Genomic DNA, 11,716 nt, shown 5'->3' with positions numbered 1-11,716 from the left:
TGCTTATATATGTATATTTATATATATGAGTATACATGCGTACATTTGTGTAAGAATGTGTCTTCAGTACGGCTCTGAAGTTACAACACGAGCTAAAATAGACAAAAGGAAACATCCTAAACAGCAGCGCCCACGCGTTCTATGCTTAGCTGATGAAGCTACTACGGTGCCTGGGTGCGACAGTGTACAGTAAACTACATCTGAGGTTTTAGGAAGTCAAATCTAGCCATGCACATAAATGCATTTTCAACATTTTCCATGTGTGATTTTTCACGTGTACTGACTGTACTAATTAAAAAATGGGTCTAAGATATTCATACAGCAGCTTGCGAAACTAATTTCACAGCTGGCAGATGACAATCGCCTGCTGTGAGTCTGTGAAAATATAATTTGCATGAATGTTTCCAAAAGTGTGCAACGTAGATAAAAATTGCTCATGGAAAGTCAAGTTTAAAAAGATTTAACAGCCATGATTTGTGTAGAAAAATATTTGCATTTATTTGTCCATGTTGTTTCAAGAATACACTAAAGGTTTAAGTAAAGAAAGCGCCGGACCAGGTGTGAGCACTACATATTACGTCCGAGATTTACTATCCAGGTAAAGTAAATCTGTCCAGTCCCATCAGAGGAATGGTTCCTAGAAATAGCTCTCCTTTGCTGTCATGTTGTGCCTTTTTCACTAATTGAATTGAAGGATAATACTAAATCTTTTTTAAAGTAATTCTGGTCTGTCCAAACAGTATATATGCAGTACTGTCTTCCTGGAGAAGACCTTAACAGAAGTCATTTGCCGCTGTTTATTCCTTTACTACATGAAACATAACTTTGACTGACTTGAAATCCATCTGAATAACCACAGAGCCTTAATTTGGTATCGTCAGTCTCTCTGTTTTAGTGTTTTCCCATATCAGTGTGTGCATTTTTTTGCACTGTGCTGACTGTCAATCATCAGACACCCACAGGAAGAAATGGATGTCTCCAGCAGGAATTAGTTTCCTCGAAGCAAACTGTTCAAACTCTGCAGCTCCATGGAGTTTATTGTCAGTGCTTAATAGTCAGACAAATGTCTTATTATTTATTTGTTATGGTGACTGTTTTAAAATTACTTAAAAATTTGGCATTTTTCTTAAATGAGCAAAGCTGGACAGCAACCTGAAACTGGAATACAATTCACAAAGGTGTATGAATTGGCCAAAATGTCAACTCTCTGTCTCTCTGCCTAAAACCCCTCAAAGTCGGCCTCTCTGTCTCATCTTATTCTGGCTCATTGCTCTCCAGCGGTCTCTCTGTCTCTCCTATCTCTATCCCCAGACCAGCTGGATGACAAGCGGAGAGCAGGAAAAACAGTAAAGTTTCCATTGAGAGGGAGAGAGAGAGAGAGAGAGAGAGAGAGAGAGAGAGAGAGAGAGAGAGGAAACGGCAAGAGAAGGAACTTCTTGCAGACAGGAAGTGGGGGGGGTTGCCGCTTGCCTCAGCGACAGTATTTTCCACATCCGCTGACTACAAACAAAAAAAAAGAAAGAAAAAAGGCCTTGCCCTCTGTAAACAACCGAATGAGCATGGAGGAAAAAAGAAGCACTGAGTTTCAATTTCCCCCTTCATTATATTATCTTCTAGAAGAGTGCATCATGTTTTTCAATATCTGTAAACGTGTTTTAACGCAACATACACTGCTTCTGTGCAAGTTTCACAAATAGTAATAAAAAGAAACCAACAGGCCTCCATGTAAGGAAATGTGCAGACATTTTGTTTTTGACCAAAAGACCTAGGGTTACATAGTGCTACCAAATATCACAGGGTGGAATGACAAGAGGTGGAGAGAGGTGGTGAGAAAGGTAAAAATATAAAAAAAACTTGGGGCAAAGGGTAACTGTGGGTTACAAATGTGTAATGTGAAGAAGGAGGGGAAACACTGATGCATGCTGATGTTTTCAACGGAGAAGCACTGAGGAAACAACAAGCCTGATATTGCTCACCACAAGGTCCCCTTGCAGATACAAATATTGCAGCTGTCTGAGTCTGCAAAGTTTAAACTGACAGGCGCACACACACATACACACGACACTCAAACACAAACGCAGACTAAATTAAACTGCAGGGAGTGTGATGCAGGCCAAACAACGTGCAGTAGATGCTTAGAGAGTGCATGATAAATCTCTTAGCAACCACAGCTGGTCAGTGGAAAACTAGCTTTGCACAACTGACGGCTATGTAAAGAGAAAGAAAAAAAGGTTAGATGTTGATGATGTGGTTGTTCAGTTATGTTATAACTAAATACTTAAGTCCGATAAGGAAGACTTGTTTCCAAATTGAGGTCACTATGGAACATTAACGCACATATCTGAGTTCAGATCTAGCCTCAACTCTGAAGCACCTGAAAGTAAACTAAACAAACACAATTGTTTTTAGTGGGTTTCTTACGCCTGCTCATTAACCAGCAGAATAACCTATACAAGCACAGCCATGTTAATTTTGTTAACCTGAAACCTGTTTAAGTCCTATAAATCCTTTTTTCTGCATAACCTCTTGTAATCGTGTATCACATCCAGCAGGGTTTCCCCAGTGTGTCTTCTCACAGCTCTGAAACCATGTGAAACCACACTTCACTTCTGCACTGGATCCAACACCAGATACTCTTTCAACCAAAATGTCAGCTTCATTAACTTCAGGCTGGCCTGACTCCTCCATGGCCCGGGGGGCAACTTGAACACGCACATGCAGGCACTCTTACCAGCAAGCTCACACAGAAACACCAAATAAAGAATTGACCGGTGTTTCCCCTCTCATGGTAAATCACACACAGACACACACACACACAAACAAGAGTTGGACACACACTCATAAACTTAAAGACTCTCTGTCTCACACACACACACACACATACAGCTGTGAGAGGGAAACTCGGTTTGACGTCACAGGGTTGCTAGGCAACCGGCCGCCGTGGTAGTGAAGATTTTCCACTGCAGTACAAACACAGTGCGTGTGTGTCTCAGAATGTGTGTGTGTGTGTTTGTGCTGATATTTTGTGCCGACCACCTTTGAGTTACAGTTCAGGACATAAAAAATGAGTCTTTGTCCAGTCCAGTCCACCAAAAAAAATACTAATCATTTTTCTGTTATTGGAAAGTTTGATTTGCTTAGTGGAGCGGAGTTCAAGATTAATGTTCGGGTCAGAGTGTGACCACATTTCAAAGGGATCGTGCAAAAAAGTGGATGTGAGTCAGTAACAGTGACACATGTTACAGTACTGTGTTGTTCTGCAGAGGACAATGAGCAAAAGTTGTAGTGTGTTGTGTGCTGAGAGGGTGTGTCAGCATGTGCAACAGAATGTGTTTTACAGTATGAACAGCATGGGTGTCGTCTTCAGTCCAAAGGACACATCCGTTTATATAATGTGTGCTTGATTTTTAAGGACCTCAGTTGTATCAAAATGTGTCCACAATTGTAATGCATCCTAAGCTGCGCTTATAGACAGCATGCGTAACGAACCACCGCCTGCATCATTAATTGTGAGACCTTCATAAGTCCTGCCCCACTTCTTCCGTTCTACTGCAGCTTCTGCTCCACTAGCTTTGGCTTCGTTCATCAATCTTTCTGAAAAGCTGAAACGTGATGCCGGGGTTTTCTGTGCCTAGTACAGGTTTAAGCTCTCACTAATATAAAATAAAATAAAATTATATCTGTCACTAATATAAAATAAAATAAAATAAAATTATATCTGTAGTTTGTATCTGTAGTTGTAGATTTTAAAACAAACTGTTCAGTTGTTTTGCTGCAACTAACAATTATAAAATTGGATTATAAAATGTAAAAGAAAAAAAAAGAAGTAGCCAGTGATAATTGCCCAGAGACCAAGGTGACTTACAAAGATTTTTTTTAGTACAACAGTCTATCCACAAAGACATCAATTTTATTGTGATATAAAACAGAGAATAGCAGTAAATCTACATGAATGTGCAAATATTTGGATTTTCTGCTTGATAAATAGGTTAATTAATTGATTCTTGTTTATTGTCAGTCTTTCCATCTTGTTTTTTTTTTTTTCTTTTTTTTTTCTTTCCATCTTGTTTATGCATATAACCTTCAGTTTCAATGCTATCTGGCCAGCTGTTTTGATGAAGTGGCCATTTTGTAGTCAAAAATTTGTTATTGTCCTAAGTCCTGCAATTGCAGCACTCCCCAATAGCCTATTATGGAAAGTATTTTGCATTTCTGGTTATCTCTATCAGGTTTCATCATTAGCTGTTTAGTTTAAACTACACTGATAGGGCGTGGAGCTGATGCTTGAAGGTAAATCACACATTAAAGCAAATAACTGGGTGTCAGCTCACCAAAGACTGCTGCAGGCAGATTCTTCTTATTTCATTCCCCAGGACTCAACAGACATTTTGTAGAAATATAAAAAAAGAAACAGATGCCAATCAAGTGCAGGTGTCCTTTTGCTGTCAATTTCCTAGAACTAGGAAAACACTGGCAGCGCATTCGCACCTTCTAACCTTGGAGAAATGCCCAACAGTCAAAACATCAGCCAAATAGTGTCTATATATGGCTCTGTTCAGTTTCTAGCCTCTAACCAGTTAAGCGCATACACTCTTAAAAAATTAGTTGACATAATCCAAAAGCTAATGACCATAACAAAGCAGATGTATTTGACTGTGTTTATACAAAAAAAAAAAATGTCATGCTTACTACGGTGAATAATACAAAGGAGCATTAATTCATTAAAACTACTCTTAAGGGTGAATTCAGTCGTCAGGATAACAAATGCATTCACAATGACGCAAAAGTCTTAACATAAACCTATAACTATGACAAATGTAGTCTGCAGAAAGCACTGGTCTCATTCTTTTTTTATTTTTCACCAGGCATGCGGGAACTTGTCCTTTCCTTGCACATTTTTTCTCTGTTTCTCTGCTACCTCATTGTGTATATAGACCTACCAGAGCTACACTACACATCTTTAAATGTCCCATAGTATGTAAAATGTTGTTAAAGTGTGCTGGATGTGATGTTCATTGTTATATGCCAAATAAAGCCAAGTTCGTGCTGCAATAAATAAAGCCACGAGAAGAGGAGATATGTTTCCTTAAATGTCAGTTTAAGACAACATAGCTAATATACAGAAATATTGTGCAACGTTCTGCTTTTATGTTTGTCTCGATCTGCTAGTCTCTCTCTTCGCCTCTCTTTTTACCTCTCTCAGTATCACTCCTCTTCTCTCTCTCCCTGTCCTCAATCCTACATACCTCCCACACAAGCAAGCGTGCTTTATGTGTATCTGCATGTTTGCCTCTCGCACACATACACCAGGTTCCCTTAAACTCAGGAACTGTGACAGGCTACAGACAAGAACATGAATTACCCGCATGTTTTGATCTTTGTGGCACCATGGAGGAAATCCAGCCTTCTACAAGTATACTAAACCCTGTCCCAGTCATCTGCAACCGCCAGCAGGAGCTTCTGTCTCCTTCTTCACCAGGATTAACCAAAAAACAATGACTGGAAATATGCAAAAAGCAAAACAAACACTATTCAAATCCATCAGCCAAATTCATTTAAACAAATATTTTGTAATCCGTGACATTGGTTTAAGGATGGGTCATTCCATTAATTATGCCAAAAAAAAAAAAAAAGACACCTCATAAATCATAAATCTCACTGAAATATGATTTTGACAAGAACATTTCATTTTCTTTTGTTGCTGCTGCCTCTCATAATGAAAGCTAACATGGAAAATTAGGTTTGAACCATTAGAAGGACCACATCTCCAAATTACATATGGTATAACGTTTTATGGTTTGATAGTTAACTGATTGATTGTGAGCATTTCATTTCTTAAGCAAACCCAAAAAGAAAATATTTTTGCAGTGTGAAGTCCTAAAAAAGGGACACTTTTGGGACTGGCACATTGTTTAAGAAACAAGGGTAAAAATCAGTTATACAATCCTTCGTTAAATCGTGTTTCAAAGCAGAAGTGAGATGGCCTCGTGAACTTATCCTGGCTACAAATAAAAACACATCCGCCCACCCACCTACACACATGCATACCCAAACAGGCTTCAGCCTCCTCTTTGAACGGCATCCAAATGCAGGCAAAGCCTAAGTGTGTGTGACTGGCAAATTCTCTTTGCTTTCCCTTTTTCTATCACCCGTGCTCGCTCTCACACACACCCTCACATTACCCACACACTAAAAACACACCCACACACACACACACACACACACACAGGTCGGGGCACAGAGCTAGCTTTGTTACTGTGAATGTCAACCATTACTCAGGCAGAATGCTCTGGCCAATTTGACACAAGAGCACCCAGCAACATGCACAGGCACATTCAAACACACATACACTGACATACACACATTCTGAGGCACAATCGTTAACAGAGACCCGCGTCAATACACCCAGTCTTTCCCAATATGGCAAGATTAGCTGCAAAATTGCCAATTCAAACTCTTTAGATTATTTAAAATGATCAAAAACATCAAGGTTCCCACCAAGGAACTTACAGGACTTTTCACTTTTCACAAATATGAATACTTCTGTATTGTGAATCTGTATTTCTGTACAGCTGAACCTGTATTTCAGCCGACAGTTAAAATTCAACTGTACGTAAGTCTACAGCCATGCTTCTGGCTTTGTGAGCCTGTGCTTAGGGACAGGGGTGCGTTTAGTTAAATGCAAGCTGCAACCTCCGGGTCTGATAACTGAAGCCAATGCAAAAGTGTCTTAAACCTGCATTCTTTCTAAAGACCAGCATGTGGCCACTCCACTGGCTGCAAAAAGAAGTCCAATTGCATTGGACTTAATGACAAAATGACCCTACATCTTACTTGATTTATTACCTCTGTGAACACTTTCCTAATGAGTTTATGGTCTCAATCTCTAGTTTCAAGTCTTCTTAAAAACAGCATGATGTTCATTTAGTAAATTATGGTCCCATTTATAGGAACATAGATGATAAAGCAGGGTATCCTTAAGGTTGTGGTTACCTTGTGATTGACAAGAACTGTAAGGAGTCTGCATTTTTTCTGGTAAGTAGCTGCATTTTGTTTTTAGTCTGTAACACATTACAGTTAACGTGAATTACAGATGCACCTTACTAACCAAGCTAGCTAGCTCAATCCTCTTGTCCAAATATGGTCACTTCTGGTTCCAAAAACCAAGATGGCAACTGCCAAAATGCCAGCCTCGAGGCTTTAAAACGCTTCGTCCACTTCTTTTATAAAGTCTATCTTTGAATGCTGACATCAGCATGCTAGTATGCTTACAATGACAATGCTACCATGCCAATGTTTATTAGGTATGTTTACCATGTTATCATACCATGAATATCTGTACCAAATGTCATGGCAATCCATCTAATAGTTGTTAAGATATTTCAGTCTGGACCAAAGTGACCCACCGACAAACCAACCGGCAGACCTGTTCTCTGACTTTTTCCATGTGGATGATATAATGTAGTCTCCAAAGCCCATTGCCATTTGAAACTACAAAAGCTCTAGTGAATCGCTGGCAGGTTGTAGATCCAAGCAAACACACTGGCAGACACACTCTCACTTGACTCCACTTACCGCTTTCTGTTTGGAACTGAGGAGTGCAGGGTTGAGAAGCTGCTCTCCTTTCTCTGTATCACTGGAAACATCCTCCTCCGACTCTTCCCAAGAGGAGGAGAAACCAGCCGAGGAGGCAGAGGAGGACGACAGCTTCCTGAGGGAGCGGTTTGAAGAGTTCGGCCCAGGGACAGGGCTGGAACTGGGACTAGGGGAGCTGCATAGTCCCTGGTCTGAGCGGGGGCCTTCAGAAGTTTGAGGTTGACTTTCCAAACCATGGTCTGTTATTATGACTGCAGGTATGGAGGGAGAGTGGTTCGAGCCGTGATCTGTGATGTCCAGCAAACAAGGGGAGCTCTCACTACTCTGTGCCCGAGGAAAAGCAGTGGTTTCAGGGTTAACCTCCAATCTTTTTGCCTCTGTCTGGCGCAGTGTCTCAAGACACAACCGGCCCTCTTTCTCATCTGTCACTTTGCTCTCTGTCCGTTGACTTTCGTCTCGCAGCATTTTTTCATTTTCTACCTCCCATGCATCTTTTTCTCCCTCCTTTTTCCGCAGTCTTTCACCCTCTTTTATCTCTCTGTCTGTTGTTGCATTTGGATTTAATGTCTCAAGGGAGTCCTGAACAGCAAACGGTCCATCTAAACAGGGAGTTTGCATTGTTGATTCTAAATGCCGGCCATTTTGATCAATCAGTGTCTTGTTCTCAGTGTTCGTTTTAGTAGCACTGCTGTCCTTCTCACCTTCATTCCCTCCTTCTCTCATTTCTCCTTCCATAGTTTCTCCCTCCCTTTCTCTTCCATTTTGAACAACAGGAAAAACTTTACTCTCCTGTGGGTGGGTCACTGAGCATTCAAGGGTTCGTCTTGGAGACCGAGGGCTGCGCTGGAGCTCGCTGTTAAACACCTGGGCACGAATTCCAGAAATATGGGCCTCGAAAATGCCCACTTTTCCCCTGACCTGAAAGACACAGAGAAAATAAGGGACTTGATGCAGCTACACTTTGGTTTCCTTGGTCTAACTGTAGAGAAGTTTACTTTACATTTTTGTCATATTTGGCTTAGGCTGCTTATCATTTCACAGGTGCACTGCTATCAGTAAAACCTTTGCTGATGTAAGACTGATAAACTGACATGACAAAAATGGCAAAATATCCTTGTAATATCCTAGCAATGTAATAAATGAAAAAGAAATGAGCCTCAACTCTAGTGGTTTCTCATGTTTGGCAGACTGTCTTGAAAAATGAAGTGTTGGCAAGCTACAAATCTATTGTATGACTGCAGTTTCAAACAAATTAGTACAAATGTAGGCTGGCTTTCAACAAAATACAAAGAAGAGAAGGAGTACAAATGCAACAAATAACCTGTATTGATACTAAACCTGAGAATCACATTTTTGTCTATCTTTAGTGTAATTAATGTTTAATTGTAATTAATATTTATTCACAAGTTAACAAAAGTCACATGGACTCACAAGATCAATAACTGGAGAGACTATTATCTGATTTTAGGAATGATAGATGATAATGGACTGGAAATCAATTATTATTAAGTATGATACTGAGTATTATCCTTTAAGATTAAAATAGAAACAAAAGTAAAAGAAACAGCTGAATTCTGCATCAGCATCAGTCCTAACACATATGTGGTTTACCTGCCTTTTCCTTTTGTTCTGCTCAGCCTTCAAATAATGAATAACTGTTGCATTTTGGGATCACCACAGCTCAGAGTATTTTTTACTTGTATTGTTCTGACTGGCCCAACTAATCAGAATAATGTAGTTAATCCTTCAGAGTTTGAATATATTGCTCCATATTGCTAAATGATTGCATTTCTAGATAAAGGCAGACAAAGGGGTAGATGTAGACGTATACAGTTAAAGAAACAAAGAAGAGAGCGGCACGTGTAAAATCACCTCAACGTTCTGCAGCTCTCTGTGTATCTGCAGCAGCTGTGCCTGGCGTCTCCTCTCCTCTCGCCTCTCTCCTCCTGCTGTCTCTCCTCCCCAATCCTCCTGCCTTTCGCCTTCCTCTCTCTCCTCACCGCCGGGTGAGCTCAGTCGTCGGACTCGCTGGCCCACATTGACTCCCAGGAGCTCTGGGCTTCGCGGGGAAGGGGAGCGAGCACGAGGGGTGTGGCTGGGGGAGAGCGAGGATGAAGGGGGGAAGACAAAGGTTCGACCCAGGTTTCGAGGGCTCGTCTAGGAGCAAACACAAAACGGGATAAGGGGCGCCCCTCAAAAATGACTCGCTCATATCAGTAGTATGTTAATACACGGGTTTAGAGACAATGATCTTCAGTTATTTGGCAACATGCTGAAAAACCTATCAGTACAAACAAAAGCAGTTACTTATTCTTCTTTCCTTTATTTTTCCAGTTATTTCTGTGTTTTCTTTAAAGTGGGATTATGTAACTTTAGTGGCCACTGTAGCCACAAGAGAAAATTATTTCATCACGGTAAATGCTAAAACGTAGTGAAACAGTAGCGCAAGTAGAAGAGTTGTATCGTCAGCAAACTGACTCAGTAAATGCAAGTTACACAAACCAACATTAGCCACCATAAGCTACTGATCATACCAGACCAAGTAAGGCAGTAGCAGCAAAACCAAAAATAGTGTTTAACTGTTTAATAAATTCATCTATTCAAGAAAACAATGTTTTCATATTTGCTCCCACAGGCTGGATGTGACAACTGAGTTACCTGAGGGCTGGTTGGGCTGTAGACACCTCCACCAAGCGCTCCCCCACCCAGTAACTGACAGTAGGTGCTCCGCTCTGGAACCGGCAGCACAGGTCGACCGACTGGACTGGTTCTAGCTCCTGAGGTGGTACTGGAGGAACCTGGCTGGGTGTGAAACTGATTACTGCTGTGGAGAGGATAGAAAAGGATGGGACGGGGTGAGGAGAGGGGAGGGTTGTTTATCATAGTAATATATGTGTTACATTTTGTTGCCTCTTAAACCTAAACGTGTCATACTGTAGAAGATTACATGTTAAAAATTAAATAATGTTAGTCTCACATGACAAAACAGCATGTCTAACCATGAGGACTTTGAAGTAATTACATGGTTACAACAAACCAATCATCAATGCATTCATAGCATGGAACTCCAAAAGCTGACATTACAGAATCAAAGTAATAGAGAAATGGCCTGCTGAATAAAGGCATATTTTATGCATCTCTACAAGTGATTAGACAATATTTTCATGTAATGATCAACATGGCAGCAGGATGGCTTTATAATTTTTTTGCTTTCTGCAGGTGTTTCTGGCTCTGGAGCTGTGAAGTCTGGATCTGCTGCTACCATGTTCCTGCTCGACACCCTCTGCTACACTTGTTATTACTAGTACTATTGTTATTATTATTATCATTAACATTACTATAATTATCTGTACCATTATTCATTTTCAGTCTGTACCACTACAACCTTTACTGTCTGTATTTCAAACTCTCTCTCTCTCTCTTTTTCCCTCAACCCCAACCGGTCGAGGCAGATGGCCGCCCACCCTGAGCCATGGTTCTGCTCGAGGTTTCTGCCTCTTAAAAGGAAGTTCTGTCTGTCTGTTGTATTATAAAAAAAAGTAATGTCACCAGTCCAGTCTAACAGCCTCATAGCTGCACCAAGCCATACTGACCGAACATGTTTCAAATATGCATTTCCTGTACAAAAACTCTCCAGGGAAACGGTGCCGTCTCAAAACAACAAAAGGCAAAATGTACCATAGGAAAAAAACTGACCTGTTCATGACTCCAAGGCCGTTCAGGTTCAGGGCAGAGGCTGCCATCCCCACGGCCAGGCCAGGGGTTTTGAGTGCTGGGTACACATCTGGCAGTCTCCCCTTAAGCAGCAGGGAGGTCTGGAGAACAGCTTTCAGTGTGTCCCCTGCATTCAGTCAGCAGCGGCAGCTCCGCACTGCAGGAAAATCTGCACTCACCGCTGAAAGGAAGAGGAGAGTTCATTTTACTCTGGCCAACCTTTCCGATTATTGAAAAAGCACGGAGTGCGTAACAACATGAGAAAATAAAAGCCTTTTTCCAAAAAGGACAGACACTTGAAGTTCAATTTTCCATTCCTGGAAAGTGATCTAACTGCGTCATGGACAAAGAAGATAACTCATGTAGTCTTGTCGTAGACTCAAAATGAAAGATATCTGTGTTCGAG

The 11,716-nt window shown here is 40.9% G+C and overlaps 1 protein-coding gene across 2 annotated transcripts in view; it reads right to left on the bottom strand.

The window, feature by feature from the left end:
* The window catches only part of itpkb (inositol-trisphosphate 3-kinase B), a 56,585-nt gene extending 45,078 nt beyond the window's left edge, over positions 1 to 11,507 (bottom strand). Inside the window, exons 1-4 of one of the 2 annotated variants that reach the window (XM_046060245.1) lie at positions 11,293 to 11,507; positions 10,255 to 10,420; positions 9,469 to 9,753; positions 7,576 to 8,514 (exon numbers count right to left, since the gene is read on the bottom strand). In XM_046060245.1, the coding sequence (XP_045916201.1) occupies positions 7,576 to 8,514; positions 9,469 to 9,753; positions 10,255 to 10,420; positions 11,293 to 11,339 (1,437 nt within the window). In that variant the 5' untranslated portion in view covers positions 11,340 to 11,507. The remainder of the gene's footprint in view (positions 1 to 7,575; positions 8,515 to 9,468; positions 9,754 to 10,254; positions 10,421 to 11,292) is intronic. The other variant, XM_046060246.1, reaches the window with a different exon arrangement.
* Between the last annotated feature and the right edge of the window lie 209 nt (positions 11,508 to 11,716).

This window comes from Micropterus dolomieu, linkage group LG10 (assembly GCF_021292245.1).
Source record: "Micropterus dolomieu isolate WLL.071019.BEF.003 ecotype Adirondacks linkage group LG10, ASM2129224v1, whole genome shotgun sequence".
Taxonomy (NCBI): domain Eukaryota; kingdom Metazoa; phylum Chordata; class Actinopteri; order Centrarchiformes; family Centrarchidae; genus Micropterus; species Micropterus dolomieu.
Note: the sequence above shows the minus strand (reverse complement) of the source record. Positions and strands in the feature narration are given on the sequence as shown.